Source organism: Heptranchias perlo, chromosome 2 (genome assembly GCF_035084215.1).
Source record: "Heptranchias perlo isolate sHepPer1 chromosome 2, sHepPer1.hap1, whole genome shotgun sequence".
Taxonomy (NCBI): Eukaryota; Metazoa; Chordata; class Chondrichthyes; order Hexanchiformes; family Hexanchidae; genus Heptranchias; species Heptranchias perlo.
Window position 1 is genome coordinate 120,159,516 of NC_090326.1, and position 26,923 is coordinate 120,186,438.

General features: G+C 42.4%; 1 protein-coding gene across 1 annotated transcript in view; it reads right to left on the reverse strand.

Annotated features, from left to right (window-relative positions):
* Positions 1–5,261: 5,261 nt before the first annotated feature.
* LOC137342612 (pituitary tumor-transforming gene 1 protein-interacting protein-like) overlaps positions 5,262–26,923 on the reverse strand; it is a 78,342-nt gene continuing 56,680 nt past the window's right edge. The window contains exon 7 of the mRNA XM_068006635.1: positions 5,262–6,686. Within this exon, the coding sequence (XP_067862736.1) occupies positions 6,637–6,686 (50 nt within the window). The 3' untranslated portion in view covers positions 5,262–6,636. The remainder of the gene's footprint in view (positions 6,687–26,923) is intronic.

Sequence of the window (26,923 nt, forward strand, 5' to 3'; positions counted from 1 at the left end):
CATGGCTTTATGAAGGGGAAGTCATGTCTGACAAATTTGCTTGAGTTCTTCGAGGATATAACGTATAGGGTGGATAAAGGGGAACCAGTGGACATAGTGTATTTAGACTTCCAGAAGGCATTCGACAAGGTGCCACATAAAAGATTATTACTTAAGATAAAAAATCACGGGATTGGGGGTAATATTCTGGCATGGGTGGAGGATTGGTTATCGAACAGGAAGCAGAGAGTTGGGATAAATGGTTCATTTTCGGACTGGCAACCAGTAACCAGTGGTGTTCCACAGGGGTCGGTGCTGGGTCCCCAACTCTTTACAATCTATATTAACGATTTGGAGGAGGGGACCGAGTGCAACATATCAAAATTTGCAGATGATACAAAGATGGGAGGGAAAGTAGAGAGTGAGGAGGACATAAAAAACCTGCAAGGGGATATAGACAGGCTGGGTGAGTGGGCGGAGATTTGGCAGATGCAATATAATATTGGAAAATGTGAGGTTATGCACTTTGGCAGGAAAAATCAGAGAGCAAGTTATTTTCTTAATGGCAAGAGACTGGAAAGTACTGCAGTACAAAGGGATCTGGGGGTCCTAGTGCAAGAAAATCAAAAAGTTGGTATGCAGGTGCAGCAGGTGATCAAGAAAGCCAACGGAATGTTGGCTTTTATTGCTAGGGGGATAGAATATAAAAACAAGGAGGTATTGCTGCAGTTATATAAGGTATTGGTGAGACCGCACCTGGAATACTGCATACAGTTTTGGTCTCCATACTTAAGAAAAGACATACTTGCTCTCGAGGCAGTACAAAGAAGGTTCACGCGGTTAATCCCGGGGATGAGGTGGCGGACATATGAGGAGAGGTTGAGTAGATTGGGACTCTACTCATTGGAGTTCAGAAGAATGAGAGGCGATCTTATTGAAACATATAAGATTGTGAAGGGTCTTGATCGGGTGGATGCAGTAAGGATGTTCCCAAAGATGGGTGAAACTAGAACTAGGGGGCATAATCTTAGAATAAGGGGCTGCTCTTTCAAAACTGAGATGAGGAGAAACTTCTTCACTCAGAGGGTGGTCGGTCTGTGGAATTTGCTGCCCCAGGAAGCTGTGGAAGCTACATCATTAGATAAATTTAAAACAGAAATAGACAGTTTCCTAGAAGTAAAGGGAATTAGGGGTTATGGGGAGCGGGCAGGAAATTGGACATGAAGCTGAGTTCGGATCGGTCAATGCCCTGTGGGTGGCGGAGAGGGCCCAGGGGCTATGTGGCCGGGTCCTGCTTCGACTTCTTGTGTTCTTTAGATTTGTGGTTGGGATCAGATCAGCCATGATCTTATTGAATGGCGGAGCAGGCTCGAGGGGCCGATTGGCCTACTCCTGCTCCAATTTCTTATGTTCTTATGTTCTTATGTCATCAGCACTCACTGAAACAAATTGGGCTAGAAAGCTGAAACTAATAAGTGGTTGCCAACATGGTCTTAGAAGACAGGATACACTTCACTTAATTACGGAAATTCTTTAAAATGGTAAGTAAATAGGCCAAGGAACATCTAGTGAATATATTTTCTGAAGGCATTTGTCAAGATTATGCATGAGGATTTTAAAGATAAAGGCCCATGGACTTAATAACAAGTATGAAAATTGCCTATGAAGTACAAAGCAGGTGATAAATGAATAAGACTCCATCAGGTAGGAAGGCAAGCCTAGTGGAATTTCACAACAGCAATATTAAAATTTGTGAAGAGTCTGTTCTAGGTTCTGTGATGTTAACATAATTAATAAATGATATGGATCAAGTTACTTCTAGTACTATCAAATTTGGTGATACCAATTCTAGCATCAGTGATATTCGTTAAAGGAGCTGAATAAATGAAGTAAGTCAAATTTAATGTAGAAAACATTACAGTAAACACAGTGGTAAAACATGTTTACTCTGTTAACGAGCACCTAACTAATGTAAAAAAATAGATTTGAGTTGGTCACTTAATGATTCACCGAAAATGTCCAGTCATAGCAAGACAGGTCAAATTCTGAAATATGGGAAATGGATGTCACAGTAAAAGGAGCTTTATGGTGTGTGTCTGGCTGTGCTGTACCTGACCTGGAAGGTTTGATGTTGACAATGAATGCCCAAACACCCACAGCAATGTGATAGTATGTATATTCACAAATGAGTGACTATACATACTACCACATTACATAACTCATTTGACAGCCTCCTATTCCAACCCATTCTTTCCCAGTGCTTCAAAACTGTGGACCTCCTTACTTCCTTCAGTCTTTGCTTTCAATCCAGTGGCTTTCTAAAAACAAACATGGCGATATCTAAACAGTACTTCTCAACTACGTTGGCTTTACATTTACTCTTTTCAAGCTTAATGACGTCCCACTCCATGGGCCTCGGCCCTTCTCGGATGATTCTGAATGTTTAAAAATAAGGGTTAATGTACTATTTCAGCACTGACATCCATCAGCTTGCTGAACACAAAACAAAATACACCTTTTTTAAAAAGTCACCTGATGCATTTCAAAGGCACTCGATTACAAATTAAAATAGTGGGGGCAAAAATCCACACAGGCAGCATCCTCTCATAAGCACTGGGATGGGGCCACTTTCACGACTGATCCCAAAGTTTGCGGGGTCGGTGGGGAAGTCTCTTCGTTTTCATGCCAACGCCAAGCATCCACACTACAAAGGGCACCCACCTGCTCCCAGAAGCAGTAAACTATGGCACAGGTTTCCAGGTTCCCCTCCCTCGCCCTACCCCCAGCCCTTTTTGTAAGAGGGTCAAATTATCTTTAAAAATTGCTGAATCCTCAGGGGCTGAGGCCATGATCCAAACTTGGATCTCAAGGTGGACCCCACAACTGCCAGCAGCTGGCTAGTGTACCTGGTTTCATTTTGTGTGTCAGCCACTGATGATCTGTCCAGCTATCGAAGGGCTGGGGACACAGGAACATCTGAGTGTCCCGGGTCCCGCTCCCTCTTACACTACTGGCATTGCCTGTGTAGGGAGAGGCTCCACAAAACCCCACGGAATCCCCAACGCAAGACTAGGACCAACGTATTCAGGTTCTGGCCTAATTTGGATCCCTTCTAGTATACTTCCGCTGGAGTTATGGTGGAAGTACGTTGGAAGGGTTGCAGAATTTTGGCCCCAAGATCTTTAACTGTACAACACTGCCCACATTTGAAAATGCACAATTTTAACAGAACATTAATAGATTGGAGAGGTTTCAGAGAGTAATAGCAAGGATGAGTCTGGAATTCAAAATACCAGATTATGAGGAGAGGATGACAGAAGTGAACAACTTAGAATTAAGGTTGAAAGGTGTTATGTTCCATGTCTTCAAAATGCTGAAAAGCACAAATAAGAATGTAATCTGGTTGTTTATCTGAATTTGAGGCGAAGTACAAGCTGGCAAGGCTGAAGCAGGACAACAAATATTTTTTTTTTCTCAAACAGTAGAGATGTGCAACAGACTAACATCAAAAATAGTTAATGCCATGTTGATTAACTCCCTTTTTTAAAAAAGTTGACTATCTGGTTGTGAAAGCAAATCTTAAAAAGGACAAGTACTTGGTAGGAACATGTGACTTTGGACCTATGGTTCCCAAAGCTTTCCACCAATGGGGGATTCCGTGCCTCATTTCTGGGTCTGTGTAGACCAATTGATAAGAGTTTGATTTCTATGATTGGTTAGCAACTATTATCATATCATGTGATTACCAGAATGGTAGATGGTGAACCAGATGGACCGTGGTCTTTTTTCGTCCAGCAATTCCTATGTTCCTACAGGACAAATGGTCAAATACTCTGAAGCGGTATGGCTCTGGCCCTGTTTGAGACCATAGGAACGATATCTATGGAATGCACCCAGTCAGCATTAAATTGCGTGAGATTATCATTGAATTTTCACTCAATTGTGTTAGGGGGAGGGCCAGTGAGCAAATTCAGAGTTCTCTCATTTTAGAGAGGTAACCTGTGGTCATCCTCACCCACCCCCACGAGACACCCATGCAACTACAAGTTAAACAAGTTCATTGAAAGAAAACAGATGGCTTGATGGACAAAAAAAAATGGTATTTTTCAAAAGCCAACTGTCAAATTTCCAAAGTTTATTTTAAAAAAGTAAGCATTAAGGCATATTTAAACTGAAACCTTCTGCTGTCTGAAGTTACAAATCGACTAATTACTACCCAGTTCAACTCAAACCCTGAAGTTGAAGCAAATGGACACAAGAAGTTTTGAAAAAAGTTAGCTGGCCAGCAGAACATAAAATTCAGACTATATGTATTCCTTATGCTTAATAAAATCTTCCACTGCTGAAAACAGAAGGGAAGGTTTGTTGTAAAAGCCCTGGAGTATGTTTTATTTATATAGATACATTTTATCTTTGTAATTCATTTTAATGACCAGCTGGATGACCGCTGAAAATAAAGATTTGGTTTGAGCTATATATGTGCTATTTAAGAGGAAAAGACACAAATGCTTATGTTTTGAGGACTTTAGGTACATGTACTGTCTTCACTTGTAATGGGGGTTTGCTAATTGTGGAGTTGATCTTTAAGCTATCTTTCAAGCACAATTCTAAAATGCAAAACATCCATGGGCTGCTATCCCTATACCAATTCCCCAGGCGTAAAGTTTAGGAAAATGGGGCAGTAACTCATTTCACCAGTTCTCCATCCCATTTATGTTGCTCCAAGATTTCAGGGCATCCAAGAGCACATAACTCAGCCTGAGCCTGCAATAGATTCAGGCCCAGAGTTCACATTAATGAGGTGGGAGAGGGTGTTCCAGGCCTTACAGCCTAATTGCTTCTCATTGGGGCCTGGGGTATATAGGCGCAAAGGTGCCCCAACAGGCTGGCACTAGGCCTTTTGCTGGGATGCCCCTCAGATTTGGAGTCTGATGGGTCAAGCAGCAAGCCAAATATAGGTACTCATCTTTTTCTTAAGTACTCACTAGATCTTCAGGTCCTGGGACCATCTGGTTTCTGCTCTCCAGTAATAGCCAGAAGGCCCCAACGCCAGTGATCAGGCTCTCACCTGGGCTCCACTTTCCTCTCCCATTTGCTGATACAAGGGTGTGCACTAGGGGAAAACTGAGCCATGTAATCCAGTACACCAAATTCAGCCACAGCTGGACATGGATAGGCACAGTGCATTTTGGGCATATGGTGCCTATCCAACGTCAAGGCAGAAGGAGACCAGAAAACTTTAGACCTTTCAAAAATGACTGTACAGAAAAGCAAAGACACTATTTTGTACGTAAACATTTAATTTTATTACACCGAGTGGGAAAAAATACAAATATAAAACTATCATATTTGATAGAAAATACTTACAAAATGCAAAATGTATTACATAGAACTGATTACATTTCTCACCCCTTTTGGCATTTGTTTGTAGACACATCTCTACTAATAAATCATAAACTTGATTTCTTTAACAGCTTTGTTAATAAAAGAAAAAAAGACATTAGATTAGAGCAATATCTATCTCATTCTTGTAACTGACTATCACACTGGTTTAAAATGCTTAGAATGTGCAAAAGATTCTGTCCACCATCATCTTAAATTTGAAAGTAATTTAGGTATGTAATAAAAGGTGCGCTGTTTAAAATTTTATTTTAAAGCAGGAGCTGATATTTATGTGATTATGCAAATAGAGCCACAAAACCTGAAAGAAATAACAAACTTGTTTTTAACTTGCATGCGACTAACTATTGTGGTGAAACTCCAAACGTATACAATCCTTTCCTTTCACAACTACCTAAATTTACAATCTTATAGTTATTACTGGAGCAAATGCCTCATGATTTAGAAAAATCTCAACTACTGGTTCTTAATAAATTTTGGACATCTACTAGTGATAGCTTTGGAAACAAGTTAAGCCTATGTGCAATATACAAAACAAAGCATAATAATGTGGAGTAGCCTGCACATTAATACCTCTGAATACAGTGCGATTTTGACACTAACAACCTCTGGGTTCAAAACACAACTGTAACTGGTCTTTAACTGTAACTAGTTTTATTAAGGTAAAAGTTATATTCAATGTCAAATATGTCAGCCTAGAAACATCTCAATTTAGTCAAATGAAGCATTTTGGGATACAGTATGAATGGTTTTGGAACAATATCAAATTAGAAAATGTGCAATATAAAAATAAAACCAAGAATATGTTGGTTTTAATTCTCACCTTTACCAATACTGTACAAATAAGGCAATGTAGTTAAAGCCAGGAGGACCTCTCAATGCAATCGTCACTCCACTGGAAATATACGATAATCGTGTCAGTTTCTGTATAAAAGTGCAATTTGCCAAATCTGACAGTTGGAAATCAGAAGAGGTACATCAGCTTTCAAGAGACAATATGGCACGTTTCTTACACTGTCGGTCCATTAGAATTTCAGGGCTTTCTATGTTACAAATGCATAAATCATACAAAAGAACCATGATATAAAAATGGCCCATAATTTGATATGATTTTTAATGTGAATGAAGTTTTAGTGTGAAGATAGACAGCTGTGTTTTAACATAAAATGAGATTTATTGAATAGTGGTTTGAAACAGTAGACAGCCACTAAAACCCATTTATCCATTCTTGAAAGTCCAGTAAACGGTCAAATCTCTTTATTCATTCTCAAACCTGCTATAGGGGTGGTCAGATTCCTGAATAAGACCTGTAATTAAAAAAAAATGTTCTTATACCCAGAATAAATCAACACAAGAATTCTTCCACATAATTCAACATAATATTTAACTGCAGTGGGAACATGGTAACCTAGTAGCTCTATTAAATGAGTATTAAACTTTGATTAGGTAGCCTAAACCTCAGCCCTAGCCACTATTTCAATTTCCACTCATTTTTGGTTTGAGACTTTGGAGGAAGAGAAAAAAGGATTTGACACACAAAGCACTCTACAGATTGGCTAACCCACTTGCCCAAATTAGGAAGCACAGGAGTGGAAAGTGGGGTCTAACAGCTTGAGCTTTCTGTGCCACCCCTTGATTGGGGTGTATCTCTAGGAAGGCAGGACTTCTGCCTGTTGCTGAGATGCCCTGATGACCTTGGATGTATTTTCTGCCCAACGACAATTTATACACAAGGAAGGCTGCTTCCCAGCCTCTGCTGGAGAGTCGCTCCAATATGGAGGCAGAGTCTCGCTGCAGCAAGCCTTGGGGGCCTGCCACAATCGAGAATGAAGTGGCTGGCGAGCTGCCCTTTTGAAAAAAAAATTACATTTCATAAACGGGGCCTGTGCATAGCCACGATCAAAGCATTTGCACAGACCCTCTTCAATTTTTGCCCCGCAGCCCCCTCTGTTGATCTCCAAACACTGGATGCTGGGGTCCAACAGGTTGCCCCTACGCCCAATGTTCCAAGAGTGCAAATGGCAGGAAACATAGTAGAGACCACGTTCCCCTCATCTGTAAGTATTTACCACGCACCCGCTCATATGTTGCCAGTGGAAAATGATGGGGATGCAGCAGAGTGCATCCCCAAGTTGTTTCTACCTCTACACACTAGATCTGCTGAAAAATTGGCAACGGTTAGGTGGAAAGTATAAGCCAATAGGTAAGTTGGAGCCCATACTGGAGTACCATCATGCCAATCTATGAATGAAATGGGCAAAATACAGAAACCCCAACAGAAGCTAAATTACAAATAATGAAAAAATGTTTTAAAAGCATAGAAACATAAATATAACTGGTTGGCAACCGGCTCAGATACATACAGTAAAGAGATCCAAACAAAGAACGACAATTTTACTTTGAGAAATATTTTTTGATATTACAAGGTGAGCCAATCACACACAGCGTATTTCCATAAGATCATGAAATAAATTCAACCGTTAATGGATGCCTCTTCGATGGCTCAGCGAATTTATCCGTAGCTAAGCCATACAGACCAGGAAGGTCCCAGTTTTGTCCCCAGTCTATATTAAGTCAGCTGATCTCAGCCAGGTTTCCTGCTCCTGATTGTCATTCCAGGCTGTAAGTGCACATACGTGATGTTAAGTGAGCACTGGATTGGGTTGGTTGCAATGCCCCTGCAGTCAAATAGCTAAAAAAAGCAAACATTGGCCACTTGAGTCAGGTACTGGAGAATGACCAGTACCCACAGAATTACAGCCTAATAGGGTATCAATGACTTCAGGAGAGAAAAGGGAAGAGAAAAAAAGTCAGAAAAAATTGTCAGGATCAGAACAGTCAGGGTCATAGTAGTTACCAGGATTTCCTCAGACCATAGTTCTGGATCTCTCTTTACTGTAACTTCAACTGAAACCTAGTAAAAAAGTTGAACTGCAACAGGAGACACACTTTCACACCCCTATAACTGCAGGAATGGCTGATCAAAAGTCTGGCGAGAGTGTATTGTAGTGCATTAGATATATGCGTTTCCTCTTTCATGATTCCATCAGTCCCTCTTCTCCCCAATTCCCCCCAAGTGGACTCTCCCCACTAAAAACACAAACATTAATTTATAAGATGTCAGCCTTGGCTCAGTGGTAGCACTCACCTCGGAGTCAGAAGGTTGTGGGTTCAAGCCTCACTCCAGAGAGTGGAGCACATCTTCTAGGCTGGCACTTCAGTGTGGTACTGAGGTGCTGTCCTTCAATAACAACTTGCATTTATAAAACGTCCCAAGGCTCTTCTCAGGAGCGTTAGCAAACAAAATCTGACACCGAGACACAAGGCGATATTAGGACAGGTGACCAAAAGTTTGGCCTAAGAGGTAGGGAGGGGTGAGGCCATGGAGGGATTTCAAAACAAGGATCAGAATTTTAAAATCGAGGCGTTGCCGGACGTAGTTAAGCCAACGTAGGTCAGCGAGCACAGGAGCGATGGGTGAACGGGACATTGTGCAAGGATACAGGCAGCAGAGTTTTGGATAAGTTCAAGTTTATGGAGGGTGGAAGGTGGGAGGCTGGCCAGGAGAGCATTGGAATAGTCAAGTCTTGGGGTAACAAAGGCATGAATGAGAGTTTCAGCAGCAGATGAGCTGAGGCAGAGGCAGAGGTGGGCGATGTTACCAAGATCGAAGTAGGCAGCCTTGGTAGCACAGCTCAAGGTCAAATAGGATGCCAAGGTTGCGAACAGTCCGGTTCCGCCTCAGACAGTGGCCAGGGAGAGGGATGGAGTCGGTGGCTAGGGAACGGAGTTTGTGGCGCGGACCAAAGCCATTGTCTTCGGTCTTCCCAATATTTAACTGGAGGAAATTTCTGCTCTTCCAATACTGGATTTTAGATAAGCAGCGTAACAAATCAGAGGCAGTGGAGGGGTCGAGGGAGGAGACGGTGAGGTAGAGCTGGGTGCCGTCAGCATATGGAATCTGAAGTTGTGTTTTTGGACGATGTCACCAAGGGGCAGCATGTAGATGAGAAATAAGAGGGGGCCAAGGATAGATCCTTGGGGGACTCCAGAGAAAACGGTGGGGGAGCGGGATGAGAAGCCATTGCAGGTGATTCTCTAGCTACGACTGGATAGATAGGAATGGAACCAGGTGAGATGAGATTTTAAACTGAGGCCCTGTCTGCCCTCTTAGGTGGACATAAAAGACCCAACAGCACTATTCCAAGAAGAGCAGGAGTGTTCTCCCGGTATCCTGGCCAACATTTATCCCTCAACCAACACCAAAACCAGATTTTTTTTTAACGCAGCGAGTTATGATGATTTGGAATGCACTGCCTGAAAGAGTGGTGGAAGCTGATTCAATAGTAACTTTCAAAGGGGAATTGCATAAATACTTCAAGGGGAGAAATTGCAGGGCTATGGGGAAAGAACAGGGGAGTCAGACTAATTGGATAGCTTTTTCAAAGAGCCGGCACAGGCACGAAGGGCCGAATGGCCTCCTTCAATGCTGTAAGATTCTATTTTACACGTCTATTTTCCTCATCGTCCAGTTCATACTGGCACTTCTCTCTCATCTGCCTCAGTACACTCTGGCATTCTTCTCCCCCCCCCCCCCCTTCAACCCAGTTGAACCCAGGTATTTTTTCACCCCCAAATCTTCCCTTCCCTCTCATTCAAGCTTGCACTCTGCCCACCTCCCTTTAGTTCAAGGTAGCATTCTTCTCTTATCAATTCATACTGGCATTCTTTTCCCCCTGCAAATCTTGCAGGAACTCTTTCATCCTCTTTTCCTGTTGGCATTCTTTCTCTTCTCCCTCCCACTATGCATGCTAATACTCTTTCCTCCCTCCTCCTCGAGTTGGCAATCTCCTTTGTCCCCACCCTAAAGCACCACTCTCAACCTCTGCTACCTTCCCTTTTACCTTCATTGTCATCCATCCTCTCCCTTTCCTTTCCCCATCATTGATGTTGATCCAATCCCCCACACCACTCCGACCAGAGTCCTGCTGCAAAGTGTTTCTAGCTACTGCATACAGCGGGCAGGCACTCCTGCTCTTATAACAAATGCCGCCTACACTACGTAGTGCCGGGAACCACTTCATAGCAGCCCTCTTGTCAGAGTGGTGCTTAGAGGAGAGTGCCCCAGTCTGCACTGGTTTTTGTCAGCAACATTGACGCAGACTGGGCCCATGAAATATTGACAGTTGGCATATGAGACTAGTGTAATTTTAGATTGAAGACGACACATATCTTTGGTTATTTAACACATGCAGGATTATCATAGCTACGCAATATACTTTTCAAAAATATTTGTGAACTTCTCAACTCTAGTATCTACATTTTTAAAAGGAGATAGTTCCTTTTACACTTTAAAACCACTAGGATCATTGCTTGCAATTAAAGGCCTTCATGGCTACAGTCTGAGCATCCATGCCAGAAGCACAGACCACCCTCAGGGCCTCCATGGTGGGAGCTGTTACATACACTCCTGTATTGTCAGCAATACTGCAAAACTATCCATGATGGCGCAGCAGATGTTGGCAGTGGACTCTTCAACTTGTCCTGACATTTGCTGCACCTTCTTGGTGATCGCCCCAAATGCATGTACACGGTAATGCTCTGCAAGTATCTTTCTTTTAAAAATGGGACCCATAAGATCTAGGTCCTGAGATCAAAGGCAGACTTCTGACCACCAGGCAAGAACATCTGCTTCCTCATCTTCCACCCCCAGCTCCTCCTGGTAGGAGGATGAGAGGAAGTTTCGTCCTGCCACATTTATGCCAGTGAGGAAAATTTATATTGTGGTGTTCAAACTGTGGCCCATGAACCATGTATAGCCGAAGCACTGAAAAGTCAACTCTCTAAGCTGAGACAACTCATTCCTATTTGTGTTTATATTTATTGGATGCTAGATTCCCCTATTTGAATTCCAAACGCCTGGAGATTTGGTAAAAAGGCTGTTCTTAGCACGATTGCCTCATTGATAGAAAAGTCCTAAAACCAGAATGCCAAGCTCTTAATATCAGCATCTTGGGACATATATAAATTAATAGGTTTATTTTGACTTTATACATGGCCTCTGAGGCTCCATGGTATGCATACAAGTGACCCACAAAGAGGAAAAGCTTAGACATTCCTGCCCTAGAATTCTCTACAATTAGTTACTTATCCCATAGCTTCTGTTTACAGTCTTTGCACACTAACTCCAGCCTTCAATCTCCAATGTAATAAATGTTTTATAGAAAACCTTATTGCAAACCGATTGCCCATGGGATTTTTATATGTGCTATAAGGTAAATAAACCGTTCATCAGCTCAATGCACACAAGTGAGGAGTTGAGTACATTAATCATACCTCAATCAGGTTCATACACTAAGCTTCTTACTTTAAGCTGAAATATACAAATACATGCCAACCTAGAAAAACTAACCAAAACCGATCAGGCACTTTACAAAAGCTAACAGCCCTAGAAATGATGAGCTTTCAAAACCAGTGCTGAATATAGACCTTATGACACATGAAGACAAGGGGATGCATTGGAAGTGCAGTGGGACATGGGAGGGTCATAACTTAAGCTTCAGTTGTACCCAACACGTGATCACTTTTATCATAGGAGAGAAATTCATAAGTACACAAAAGCAGAGAGTCCAGTCGGAGCATATTTAAAAATTACTGAAAGGGGATGAGAATTCTGAAAAGGTGATATTTATTTTACAAAGAGACCTGGGGGCATACCCCCACACAAAATTCTCCTGGATGGGTTGGAGATATTTCAAACATGAAATGAAAAATATTTGTATACTCTTCAATACAACTTCACAGGGTAAAGTTAAAATAAATAATTTAATGTTTTCTGTTAAAAGAGGAATATGGAGCCCACCACCATAGGTAAACTTCTATTATTGCCAACAATAATTTCTAGCCCTATATTGCTCTTTTCAGCTGGTCAAAAAGGTTTATTATCTACTACTAGAAATAAAAATAATTAAACATTACGATCATTTTTAATAAAAGTAAAGTATGCAAAAATGTGGTCTCCAGGAACAGGAATGGGGAACTGAGTTTTGTGCTCTAAAGTGCCCCTGGCTGACTGCCTCCACTTGGAGGCGGGAATCTTTTATGCCTTTTCAAAATAAACCAATAAGGAGACACGGGGTTGCCCCATACAAATGAGAACCAGGCTGAATATAGAAAGTTCAGAGGGGAAGCGAAAAAGGAAATAAGAGGGGCAAAGAGAGAGTATGAGAATAGACTGGCAGTCAACATAAAAGGGAATCCAAAAGTCTTCTATAGGCGTGTAAACAGTACACGGGTAGTAAGAGGAGGGGTAGGACCGATTAGGGACCAAAAAGGAGATCTATGCTTGGAGGCAGAGGGCGTGGCTGAGGTACTGAATGAGTACTTTGGAAACGAGTACCAAGAAAGAAGATACTGCCAAAGTCACAATAAAAGAGGAGGTAGTTGAGATACTGGATGGCTTAAAAATTGATAAAGAGGAGGTACTGGAAAGGCTAGCTGTACTTAAAAGAAGATAAGTCACCCGGTCCAGATGAGATGCATCCTAGGTTGCTGAGGGAAGTAAGGGTGGAAATTGCGGAGGTACTGGCCATAATCTTCCAATCCTCCTTAGATACGGGGGTGGTGCCAGAGGACTGGAGAATTGCAAATGTTACACCCTTGTTCAAAAAAGGGTATAAAGGATAAACCCAGCAACTACAGGCGAGTCAGTTTAGCCTCGGTAGTGGGGAAACTTTTAGAAACGATAATCCAGGACAAAATTAACAGTCACTTGGACAAATGTGGATTAATAAAGAAAGGCTAGCACGGATGTTAAAGGCAAATCGTGTTTAACTAACTTGATTGAGTTTTTTTGATGCGGGTCGATGAGGGCAATGCGGTTGATGTGATGTATATGGATGTCGCGTTTCCTACATTACAAAAATACTTCATTGGCTCTAAAGCGCTTTGGGATGTCCTGAGGTCGTGAAAGCTGCTATGTAAGTACATGTTCTCTCTTTCTTTATATAGTCTCTTGCACTTTTTTTTAAAAAAAGGTTTACTTCAAAATATTTTCCAACTTTGCAAAGTCATGACATAGATTACTAGTTGCACTTTTATTGCAGCCAACCATCAGCTGTTAGTGGTAAATTAATTGGAGAACACCTAGTGGTACCCAAGTTTCCAGAAAATTTCTGTAAAATTAAGCCATTTGGCCACAGCACCTGATTAATGATCTCCATTGCCATGCCTGTGTGACATTTGATTCTTTTGTTCAAGATAAAGCCAGAGCCATTTCAGCTGGTAGTTTCTTATGATAAATTCCTTATATTTAATACTGCTGCTCAGCTTTAATCATCTTACTTAGTTTGGTATGTATGTGCATGTCAAATTTATGCCTTTAAAATTTAATATTTACTGCAGGAAATCAGTGTCAGAACGTTATTCATCATTACACTCATCTCAAAAGTACTGCTTTATTTGATATTCTACCTAGAGCTAAGGACTTTCACCAAACTAGCCAATTTCCCTGAAGAAAACCTGTTGCTTGATGTGCTGTAAAGTAGATTATGCTATGGCGACACTGTAAACAAATATTCACTGTCTGCAAAGCAGCTGTATAAACTACTTGCTTCAGGAAGCACTATTGTTTTTATCTGACTGCCCAAGATGAATGCTTTTTCAATGCTGTACTCCAAACTGAGATAAACATGATCAGAAATTACCACCTTTTTGTACAGAAAGGTACTCTGGTTTTTTAATGTGTATGTGTACGTTGTGTCAATATTACCTATTTATTATTGTAATTCTTTAAATGTAGCTCAACCTTAACATATAATGCTTTCTTTATTCTTGTTTCTTGCTTGTTTGTCTGACCTGATGTTTGCTGGAGCTTCCTAGTTTTGTTTGTTTTTAACTTCCTCGCTACTGCAATCTGTTGGCTTCACCTTTCAACAGACCTCTGGGATGCATTTCCAAGACAAGCTTCGTGTATGCAAGGGTAGGAGGTCACATAACCAATATAGCCCTATATGATACTAATTCCTACAGAATTGGGAAACAACAGGCAACAAATATCCTCAATACACTTACTTTCTCCACAAGATAACCAATGATATTTGCAGATAAATTGAGCCACAGAGAATGTAAAGAGGGTGTTTTGTATGGCTTCTTTTAAAAAGGAAGAACAGATTATGAACTACACATACATATTAAAAAACCAGAGTACCTTTCCGTACAAAAAGGTGGTAATTTCTGATCATGTTTATCTCAGTTTGGAGTACAGCATTGAAAAAGCATTCATATTGTATACATGCAATGTTGCCAACCATTAGCTTTCCAGCTCATGTCAGCTTGTCAGTGTTTCAAGGGAAAATCAGTTATTCGTCTAGGATGTCAATAGGAACCAATCAGACCAGTTGTAGGAACTGAAGGCTCCACAGACGCACTGTTGGTTGTAAGAACATAAGAAATAGGAGCAGGAGTAGGCCATCCGGCCCCTCGAGCCTGCTCCGCCATTCAACAAGAACATGACTGATCTTCTACCTCAACGCCATTTTCCTGCACTATCCCCATATCCCTTGATGCCTTTAACATCTAGAAATCTATCGATCTCTGTTTTGAATGTACTCAATGACTGAGCCTCCACAGCCCTCTGGGGTAGAGAATTCCAAAGATTCACCACCCTCTGAGTGAAGAAATTTCTCCTCATCTCAGTCCTAAATGGCCTACCCCTTATTCTGAGACTGTGACCCCTGGTTCTAGACTCCCCAGCCAGGGGAAACATCCTCCCTGCATCTACCCTGTTGAGCCCTGTAAGAATTTTGTATGTTTCAATGAGATCACCTCTCATTCTTCTAAACTCTAGAGCATACAGTCCGAGTCTATTCAATCTCTCCTCATACGACAATCCCGCCATCGCTAGAATCAATCTGGTGAACCTTCATTGCACTCCCTCTATGGCAAGCGTATCCTTTCTTAGGTAAGGAGACCAAAATTGTACACAATACTCCAAGTGCGGTCTCACCAACGCCCTATATAATTGCAGTAAGACATCTTTACTCCTGTACACAAATCCTCTTGTAATAAAGGCCAACATACCATTTGCCTTCCTAATTGCTTGCTGCACCTGCATGTTAGCTTTCAGTGACTCATAGACCAGGACACCCAGGTCCCTTTGAACATCAACATTTCCCAATCTCTCACCATTTAAAAAATACTCTGCATTTCTGTTTTTCCTACCAAAGTGGATAACTTCACATTTTTCCACATTATATTCCATCTGCCATGTTCTTGCCCACTCACTTAGCCTGTCTATATCCCCTTGAAGCCTCTTTGCATGCTCCTCACAACTCACATCCCCACCTTGTTTTGTGTCATCAGCAAACTTGGAAATATTACATTTGGTCCCCTCATCCAAATCACTGATATAGATTGTGAATAGCTGGGGCCCAACCACCGATCCCTGCGGTACCCCACTGGTCACAGTCTGCCAACCTGAAAAAGACCTGTTTATTCCTACTCTCTGTTTTCTGTCTGTTAACCAATTCTCAATCCATGCCAGTATATTACTCCCAATTCCATGTGCTCTAACTTTGTTCACCAACCTCCTGTGTGGGACCTTATCGAAAGCCTTCTGAAAATCCAAATACACCACATCCACTGGTGCCCCCTTATCTATTCTACTAGTTACATCCTCAAAGAACTCCAACAGTTTTGTCAAACATGATTTCCCTTTCATAAATTCATGTTGACTCTGCCAAATCCTATTATTATTTTCTAAGTGTCCTGTTATCACATCTTTTATAATAGATTCTAGCATTTTCCCTACCACTGATGTCAGGCTAACAGGTAAATTTGGAGCAGAAAAGTACTGACCCAAGTTGATACTTTGAGACTGTTACAGGTATTTTTACTTAGTGTTTGCTCCAAGAAAAATTGTATGTAACAAACAGCTAAAATGCAGTTTATAAAAACCTTGTTTTCCTCAAAGAAATGTTCTAGGGCATGCCCAATTGTTGCCTTATATGAAGACTTCTTTGCATCAAGACTGGCTGTGCCTAACTCTTTTGAGATAGGATAATGTTCCCTGTTGTGAATCCATTAACTGGCTTTATTGAGCACTGCACTTGTGGAATTGCCAGAGTTTGGAAATCGAGTATGAAAAATGTACTGATGAGTTCTGCTTATGTTAGACAAATTACAATCAGATTTCCATTTTACCAAAGCACTGCCATATGTGATGCAGACTTATTTATGTGTGTGTCTCAGTGCCTCGTCACGTTCATGATCTGTAACTTAAACTGTTTTCAATTTGTTCCTTTGTTACTATGGAGTAACTGTGGAAAGAGCCCACACCACTTCTATCAGAGCAGTCAACTTGGGCAGGGAAATAATGAGAAGTGACGATTGGACAAGACTGTTTTTCATATTTTAGTTGAATGCGAGAGATTGTAGCACCTCTTCCACTATTTGAAGGGGCTGCTCCTCAACTTCTGGCTCCACTTTAGTGCCACGCTCCTGATGTTTGACCACCTGGTTCAGAGTGGGGCGGGCAAGTTGGAGGACATCCTCGTGGGTCTGCTCCTGGGCCTGGTCAAGGTAGCCATCTACAGGTTCAAACTGGACGCGACCCATGGGGGCGGTCGCTCTGGCTGCCTGCCTACACTTCTGCTTCATCTTACTCTCTATCTCTTTCGTCATCCAGGGAAGCTCTGGCTTTGGTTGCCCTACCTTTCCCCCTCATGGGAATGTAACTAGACTGTACCCGAACCATCTCAGGGTTTTAAAGGAAGTAGGTGAGCACATTGCGGATGCCCTAACTATAATCTTTCAAAGTTCTCTAGATTCAGGAACTGTCCCTCTAGATTGGAAAATTGCACGTCACTCCGCTTTTTAAGAAAGGAGAGAGAGGGAAACCAGGGAATTATAGACCAGTTAGCCTAACATCTGTTGTGGGGAAAATGCTGGAGTCTATAATTAAGGATAGGGTGACTGAACACCTCGAGAATTTTCAGTTAATCAGAGAGAGCCAGCATGGATTTGTGAAAGGTAGGTTGTGCCTGACAAACCTGATTGAATTTTTTGAAGAGGTGACTAAAGTAGTGGACAGGGGAATGTCAATGGATGTTATTTATATGGACTCCCAGAAGGCATTTGATAAGGTCCCACATAAGAGACTGTTAGCTAAGATAGAAGTCCATGGAATCGAGGGAAAAGTACGGACTTGGTTGGGAAGTTGGCTGAGCGAAAGACGACAGAGAGTAGGGATAATGGGTAGGTACTCACATTGACAGGATGTGACTAGTGGTGTCCCACAGGCATCTGTCTTGGGGCCTCAATTATTCACAATATTTATTAACGACTTAGATGAAGGCATAGAAAGTCTCATATCTAAGTTTGCCGATGACACAAAGATTGGTGATGTGGAGGTGCCGGTGATGGACTGGGGTTGACAATTGTAAACAATTTTACAACACCAAGTTATAGTCCAACAATTTTTATTTGAAATCTACAAGCTTTTGGAGGCTTCCTCCTTTTTGCCTGAGGAAGGAGGAAGCCTCCGAAAGCTTGTAGATTTCAAATAAAAATTGTTGGACTATAACTTGGTGTTGTAAAATTGTTTACAAAGATTGGTGGCATTGTAAGCAGTGTAGATGAAAACATAAAATTACAAAGCGATATTGATAGATTAGGTGAATGGGCAAAATTGTGGCAAATGGAATTCAATGCAGACAAATGTGAGGTCATCCACTTTGGATCAAAAAAGGATAGAACAGGGTACTTTCTAAATGGTAAAAAGTTAAAAACAGTGGATGTCCAAAGGGACTTAGGGGTTCAGGTACATAGATCATTGAAGTGTCATGAACAGGTGCAGAAAATAATCAAGAAGGCAAATGGAATGCTGGCCTTTATATCTAGAGGACTAGAGTACAAGGGGCCAGAAGTTATGCTGCAGTTATACAAAACCCTGGTTAGACTGCACCTGGAGTACTGTGAGCAGTTCTGGGCACCGCACCTTCGGAAGGACATATTGGCCTTGGAGGGAATGCAGCGTAGGCTTACTAGAATGATACCCGGACTTCAAGGGTTAAGTTACGAGGAGAGATTACACAAATTGGGGTTGTTTCTCTAGAGTTTCGAAGGTTAAGGGATGATCTGATCAAAGTTTAAGATATTAAGGGGAACAGATAGGGTGGATAGAAAGAAACTATTTCCGCTGGTTGGGGATTTTAGGAGTAGGGGGCACAGTCTAAAAATTAGAGCCAGGCCTTTCAGGAACGAGATTAGAAAACATTTCTACACACAAAGGGTGGTAGAAGTTTGGAACGCTCTTCCGCAAATGGCAATTGATACTAGCTCAATTGCTAAATTTAAATCTGAGATAGATAGCTTTTTGGCAACCAAAGGTATTAAGGGATATGGGCCAAAGGCAGGTATATGGAGTTAGATCACAGATCAGCCATGATCTTATCAAATGGCGGAGCAGGCAGGAGGGGCTGAATGGCCTACTCCTGTTCCTATGTTCCTATAAAGGCCGCCCATTGTTCAATTACATTTTTGCCTGCCAATCTTTGATTCCAATTTACCCGGGCCAGTTCCATTCTCATCCCACTGAAATTGGCCCTCCTCCAATTGAGTATTTTTAGTTTAGAGTGGTCCTTATCCTTTTCCAGAGCTAATCTAAACCTTATGATACTATGATTGCTGTTCCCTAAATGTTCCCCCACTGACATTTGCTCCACTTGGCCCATCTCATTCCCAAAACCAGATCCAGCAAAGCCTCCTTCCTCGTTGGGCCGGAATTGTACTGGTCAAGAAAGTTCTCCTGAAAATTCCTCCCCATCTTTGCCCCTTGCACTATTACTATCCCAGTCTATATTAGGATAGTTGAAGTCTCCCATTATCACTACTCTATGGCTCTTGAACATCTCTGTAATTTCCCTGCAAATTTTCTCCTCTATATCCTTCCCACTAGTTGGCAGCCTATAGAATACCCCCAGTAGCGTAATGGCATGTCTATTGTTTCTTAACTCTAACCAAATAGATTCTGTCCTTGACCTCTCCAGGACATACTCTCTCTCCAGCACTACAATAATCTCCTTAATCAATACTGCCACCCCCATCCTTTTTTTCCCCTTCCCTATCTTTCCTGAACACCTTGTATCCAGGAATATTTAGTGCCCAATCCTGACCTTTTTTGAGCCAGGTCTCCGATATCGCCAGATGTGGCTAATTGCGCCTGCAGCTCACCAATCTTGTTTACTATGCTTCGTGCATTTACACACATGCACTGTAAACGTATCTTAGACCACCTTACATTCTCTCTTAATCTGATCCCACCTAATACCGTACTATTTCTTACTGTGGGTTAAACCAGGCCACATTGGAGCCTGGATGCGGTCCCACTCCAAAAAGCTGTTATTTTAACTTCCCCCCTGCCCCTAACCCACCCGTTCTTGGGGGTTAAAATTACCCCCATTATCTCCACAGTATACCCAGTAAGACAGAATGTGCTCACTAACAGCAATCTAAATATTCCAACAAGTGAAATTAAGATTGGGCATCATTGGCACAACGAATGAGATGAATTCCTAATGTCTACCTTGGGATAGATATAGACAGACTAGCAGATTTCACATGATGATGCTAATGGTGAGTTAGAGGAGAACTTGTTTTATACAACAAACATATCCTAAATAAGATGATGAAATAAAAGTAGCAGCAGTTGTATTGGCTATTTAATCTGAGGGGCTTTCCCAAATTAATTAAATAAAAGCATGGAAATTGGGGAAGAGATTCTAACTGCATAAGCTCAGCGGGCTTCTGGGCAGCAGGAACCAAAAGAGAACTAAACATGGGGTAGAAATTCTAAATAAACTTGGAATTGGAATGGGAGAGAAAGAAAATAAATAAGCAAAGTTTGTAAGGAAGAAATTCAAACTGGACACTGGGGTAGAGAAAGAAAGTAAGTGTAGAAAGCTTGTGGGGAAGAAATTTAAACTGAAGTCAACAATGGGCTTTTGGGGCTACAGGGAGTCAGCAGGGAGGTAAAGATTCTTGGGCAGTAGGGAATGGCATGGGAGATATAAATAAAATCTAACTGCCGGTCAGAAGTTGTATTTAGATCTCTCTGGCGTTGCTCTCCTCTTCATCCCTATTGTAGGCATCACAATTCCTTACTCTGATTGCTGCTTATTGACCATTTCATTCCAGTCATGCAACTATCCTGTTGGGAGTATATTATGCAAATATAACACACATCTGCCCCAGGAGTTATTTAAGGTCTCAGTTCTGAGACAATACACAACTGTTCCATCTATTACCTGAGGCAATATTTAGTGCAACAGAATATTTTGTAGTTTGGATAATTTCTCTCATTAATAGGAAGATTCTCCAGTTACACAACAACTATTGCAATACTCCAAGGGCAGTGTTGCAGTAACCAACATCTGCACTGCATAATAAATATGTAATTACCATTTAAATGGAGTGAAGAAAGCCATAGAATGAAGTACAAAGAATTTTCTTTAATGTAAGCTGAGAGTTGACATTTCAAGCATGTCCATCTCAACCTACAGTGGCAGGTTAGCAGAGCTAACATCACCCTGCCATTCATTCGTTATCTCTCCTTTTCCACTCTCCATTTAATCCTGGATATTTTTTACTTTGACATCTTAATCTGAAGTCCTGGATAGCAAAGTAATCCATCCATTTCTTATTTCTGGAAATGTTACTTGATCAGCCCTTAGAAAATCTTAACACTGTAATGATGTGCACAAATTTAGATTTCTAAATTGCAATATTCAGCATGAAACATTGAAACTTGGGAGGCCCAGATCAAAGTAAAATGATCACGATTAGCTTTTACATTACAGTTCACTTAGGGATTTAAATAAATATTAAAAAAGTTTGAATAACAAGATAACCTGTGGGCTTGAAGTTGAGGTACAGAACAATCATGATGTAATAGGATGGCGGAACAGACAAAAGTGGGGGCGGAGCGGAGTCGACAGAAGTGGCGCTGAGCACCGGGGAGGAGCTGCAGGTATCAGTGCAAAAGTGGGAGCGGAGCAGAGTCATTCAACAGAAGTGGCGCTGAACACCAGGGGAGGAGCTGCAGGTATCAGTGCAAAAGTGCGAGCGGAGCGGAGTCAACAGAAGTGGCACTGAGCACCAGGGGAGCAGCGCAGGTATCAGTGCAAAAGTGGGAGCGGAGCGGAGTCGACAGAAGTGGCGCTGAGCACCAGGGGAGGAGCCCCATTCACGAAGAAGAGAGAGAGAATGACATCACAGTGAACAGGGAGGAGGAGATCTGAGACACCCAGAATGAAAGGGTAGGTTAATCAGAGTAAGTAAACAGTAAGTAAATTAATAATAATAGAGTATCTAGAGGGAGTTTAGAAAAAAAAGGTTTCTAAATATAATGGACGGGCAGCTGAGACCCATTGCCTGCAATTCCTGCGCCATGTGGGAACATCAGGACGCTTCATGTGTCCTGGAGGGCCACATGTGCAGGAAATGCCTCCAGTTGCTCGAGCTCAAGCTGAGGGTTTCTGAGCTTGAGGGGCAGCCGGAGTCACTGCAGAGCATAAGGGAGGTCGAAGGTTTCTTGGATCGTATGTTCCAGGAGGTGGTCACCCCGCAGAGAGTTCAGGATAGCAAGTGGTTGGCCATCTGAAAGGGTAGGAAGAGGCAGGCCGTGCAGGAATCTTCTGGGTGTGTGGCAGTCTCGAATCGGTATGCAGCACTGAATAGCAGTGAGGGTGACGACTCCTCGAAGGAGTGCAGTCCTGAGCATGGCGCCATGGGCCAAAGGACTGCACAGGGGCACAGTGAAGTGTAGAAATGCAGTAGTTATAGGGGATTCGATAGTCAGGGGGACAGACAGGCGTTTCTGTGACCACTGACCTGAATCCCGCATGGTGTGTTACCTCCCTGGTACCAGGGTAAAGGACATCACGGAGAGGGTGCAGAACATTCTGCAGGGGGGAAGGGGAACAGCCAGTAGTCGTGGTCCATGTGGGTACCAATGACATAGGAAAGAAAAGGGATGAGGTCCTGCGGTCAGAGTTTCAGGAGCTAGGGAGGAAGTTAAAAAGCAAGACCTCAAAGGTAGTAATCACTGGATTACTTCCAGTGTCATGTGCTAGAGAGTACAGAAATAGGAAGATAAGGCAGGTTAATGCATGGCTAGAGACATGGTGCAAGGGGGAGGGCTCCACATTCGTAAGGTATTGGGACCAGTTCTGGGGCAGGAGGGACCTGTTCAAGATGGACGGGTTGCATCTCAACAGAGCTGGGACCAATGTCCTCATGGGGAAGTTCACTAGTTCTCTGGGGGAGGGTTTAAACTAATTTGGCAGGGGGATGCGCACCAGGATGTAGCATTAGAAAGGAGAAACAAGGTATAAAAAGAATTGGGAGAGAAAGATAGCACTTGAGTAAGAAATAGTACATTATGATGTAAGATCAGCCTAAGAGAGAATACTAGATCTAAGATAGGTTTAGACTGCATTTGTGTAAATGCACGAAGCTTGGTAAGTAAGGTTAGTGAGCTGCATGCGCAAATAGCCACATGGGAATATGATGCAGTGGCGATAACGGAGACCTGGTTCAAAAAAGAGCAGGTCTGAGTACTAAATGTCCCTGGATACAAGGTGTTCAGGAAAGATAGGGAAGGAAAAAAAGGAGGGGGGTGGCAGTAATAATGTAAAGAGCAAAGAGGAGGAGGAATTTCTGAAGTACGTTGATAAGAACATAAGAAATAGAAGCAGGAGTAGGTCATATGGCCCTTCAAGCCTGCTCCGCCATTCAATAAGATCATGGCTGATCTTCGACCTTTACTCCACTTTCCTGCCTGATCCCCATATCCCTTGATTCCCCGAAAGTCCAAAAATCTATCTATCTTAGCCTTGAATATGCTCAATGACTCAGCATCGAGCGCCCTCTGGGGTAGAGAATTCCAAAGATTCACAACCCGAGTGAAGGAATTCCTCCTCATCTCAGCCTTAAATGGCCGACCCCTTATCCTGAGACAATGCCACCTAGTTCTAGACTCCTCAGCCAGGGGAAACAACCTCTCAGCATCTACCCTGTCAAGCCCCCTCAGAATCATATATGTTTCAATGAGATCACCTCTCATTCTTCTAAACTCCAGAGAATATAGGGCCAGTGTACTCAATCTCTCCTCATAGGACAATCCTCTCATCCCAGGAATTAATCTATTGAACCTTCGTTGCACCGCCTCTAAGGAAAGTATATCCTTCCTTAGATAAGACGACCAAAACTGTGCATAGTACTCCAGGTCCGGTTTCACCAAAACCCTGTATAATTCAGGAAAACCTTCTTGATCAGTATGTTTCCGGCCCAACTAGGAAGGAGGCTTTGCTGGATCTAGTTCTGAGGAATGAAGTGGGTCAAGTGGAGCAAGCGTCAGTGTGGGAACATTTAGGGAACAGTGATCACAGTATCATTAGGTTTAGATTAGTTATGGACAAGGACGAGGAGCAATCTAGAGTACGGATCTGGCCGGGGTAAATTTGAATCAAAGGCTAAACTGTAATCGAACAATGGGCGGCCTTTAAAGAAGAGATAGTTCGGGTACAGTCCAGGTACATTCCCACGACGGGGAAAGGTAGGGCAACCAAAGCCAGAGCTCCCTGGATGTCGAAAGAGATAGAGAGTAAGATGAAGCAGAAAAATGGGGCGTATGACAGATATCAGGTTGATAATACAAGCGAGAACCAGGCTGAATATAGAAAGTACAGAGGAGAAGTGAAAAAGGAAATAAGAGGGGCAAAGAGAGAGTATGAGAATAGACAGGTGGCTAACATAAAAGGGAGTCCAAAAGTCTTCTATCGGAATATAAATAGCAAACGGGCAGTAAGAGGAAGGGGATCTATGCTTGGAGGCAGAGGGCATGGCTGAGGTACTAAATGAGTACTCTATCTCTTTTTCCCAAGGAAGAAGATGCTACCAAAGTCACAGTAAAAGAGGAGGTAGTTGAGATACAGGATGGGCTAACATATGATAAAGAGGAGGTACTAGAAAGGCTGGCTGTACTTAAAAGTAGATAAGTCACCTGGCCCGGATGGAATGCATCCCAGGTTGCTGAGGGAAGTAAGAGTGGAAATTGCAGAGGCGCTGGCCATAATCTTTCAATCCTCCTTCATTATGGTGCCAGAGGACAGGAGAACTGCAAATGTTACAACCTTGTTCAAAAAAGGGTGCAAGGATAAACCCGGCAACTACAGGCTAGTCAGTTCAATCTCGGTGGTGGGGAAGCTTTTAGAAACGATAATCCGGGACAAAATTAATAGTCACTTGGACAAGTGTGGATTAATAAAGGAAAGCCAACATGGATTTGTTAAAGGCAAATCGTGTTTAACTAACTTGAGTTTTTTGATGAGCCAGCCAAAGCAGAAGGCAAAAAATTAGTAAGCAAGTTTGGAAGGCAGAGGAAACAAAAGCTAGAAAGTAGGCAACAAAAGAGTTTGGCAGTGCTTAATGGAAATAATTCAATGCACGCAGTCTAGTGAATAAGGCAGATGAGCTGAGGGCACAGATAGACATGTAGAAGTTACGATATCATAGCTATTACTGAAACATGGCTTAAAGGGCAGGAATGGCAGTTCAACATTCCTGGTCACAGGGTTTTCAGATGAGATAGAGAGGGGGATTAAAAAAAAGGAAGGGGGTCACAATTTGCATGTTCCCCTCCGAGTCACATGCCATCCTGACTTGGAAATATATCGCTGTTGCTTCATCATCGCTGGGTTAAAATCCTGGAACTCCCTACCTAATAGCACTGCGGGAGTACCTTCACCACACAGACTACAGCGGTTCATGAAGGCGGCTCACCACCACCTTCTCAAGGGCGATTAGGGATGGGCAATAAATGCTGGCCTTGTCAGCCACGCCCAAATTCCATGAATGAATTAAAAAAAATACATAAAGAGCAAGAGGATAACTAAGGAAAGAGTAAGGCCTATTAGAGACCAAAAAGGTAACCTGGGTGTGGAGGCTGAAGTCATGGGTATGGTTCTTAATGAATGTTGAAGGAGTAATTGGTAGAAGGATTAGAGGGGAGCTGAGGATAAATTTTTTCACCCAGAGGGTGGTGGAGGTCTGGAACTCACTGCCTGAAAGGGTGGTAGAGGCAGAAACCCTCAACTCATTTAAAAAGTACTTGGATGTGCACTTGAAGTGCCATAACCTACAGGGCTAACGGCCAAGTGCTGGAAAGTGGTATTAATCTGGGTAGCTACTTTTTTGGCCGGCATAGACTCGATGGGCCAAATGGCCTCCTTCTATGCCGTAACCTTCATGATTCTATGAATACTTTGCGTCTTCACAAAAGAGGGGGACGATGCAGACATTATAGTTAAGGAAGAGGAGAGTGAATGATTGGATGGCATAAACATAGTGAGAGAGGAAATATTAAGAGGTTTAGCATCTTTGAAAGTAGATAAATCGCCAGGCCTGGATGAAATGATTCCCAGGCTGTATAGAGAAGCAAAGAAGGCAATAGCGGAGGCTCTGACCATCATTCTCCAATCTTCTCTGACTACAGGCGTGGTGCTTGAGGACTGCTAACATTGTACAGTTGTTCAAAAATGGAGAAAGGGCTAGACCGAGTAATTACAGGCCAGCCAGCCTAACCTCGGTGGTGGGCAAATTATTGGAAACAATTCTGATGGACAGTATTAATCATCATTTAGAAAGGCATGGATTAATCAAGGACAGTGAACATGGATTTGTTAAGGGAAGGTAGAGTCTGACTAACTTGATTGACTTTTTGAGGAGGTAACAAGGAGGGTGAGGGTAGCACGTCTGATGTAGCCTAAATGGATTTTAGCAAGGCTTTTGATAAGGTCGCACACGGCAGGCTGGTCAGAAAAGTAAAATCCCATAGGATCGAAGGGATAGTGGCACGTTGGATCCAAAATTAGCTCAGTGACAGGAAGCAAAGGGTAATGGTCGATGGGTGTTTTTGTGACTGGAAGGCTATTTCCAATGGGGTTCCACAGGGCTCAGCACTATGTGCCTTGCTTTTTGTGATATATATGAATGATTTAGACTTAAATGTAGGGGGTATGATTAAGAAGTTTGCAGTTGATACAAAAATTGGCCGTGTGGTTGATAGTGAGGTAGAATGCAGGAAGATATCAATGGACTGGTCAGGTGGGCAGAAAAGTGGCAAATGGAATTCAATCCGGAGAAGTGTGAGGTAATGCATTTGGGGAGGGCAAACAAGGCAAGGGAGTACACAATAAATGGGAGGATACTGAGAAGTGTAGAGGAACAGAGGGACCTTGGAGTGCATGTCCACAGATCCCTGAAGGTAGCAGGATAGGTAGATAAGGTGGTTAAGAAGGCATGCGGGATACTTTCCTTTATTAGCCGAGGCATAGAATATAAGAACAGGGAGGTTATGCTAGAATTGTATAAAACACTAGTTAGGCCACAGCTAGAGTATTGTGTACAGTTCTGGTCTCCACGTTACAGGAAAGATGTGATTGCACTAGAGAAGGTAGAGGAGATTTACGAGGATATTGCCTGG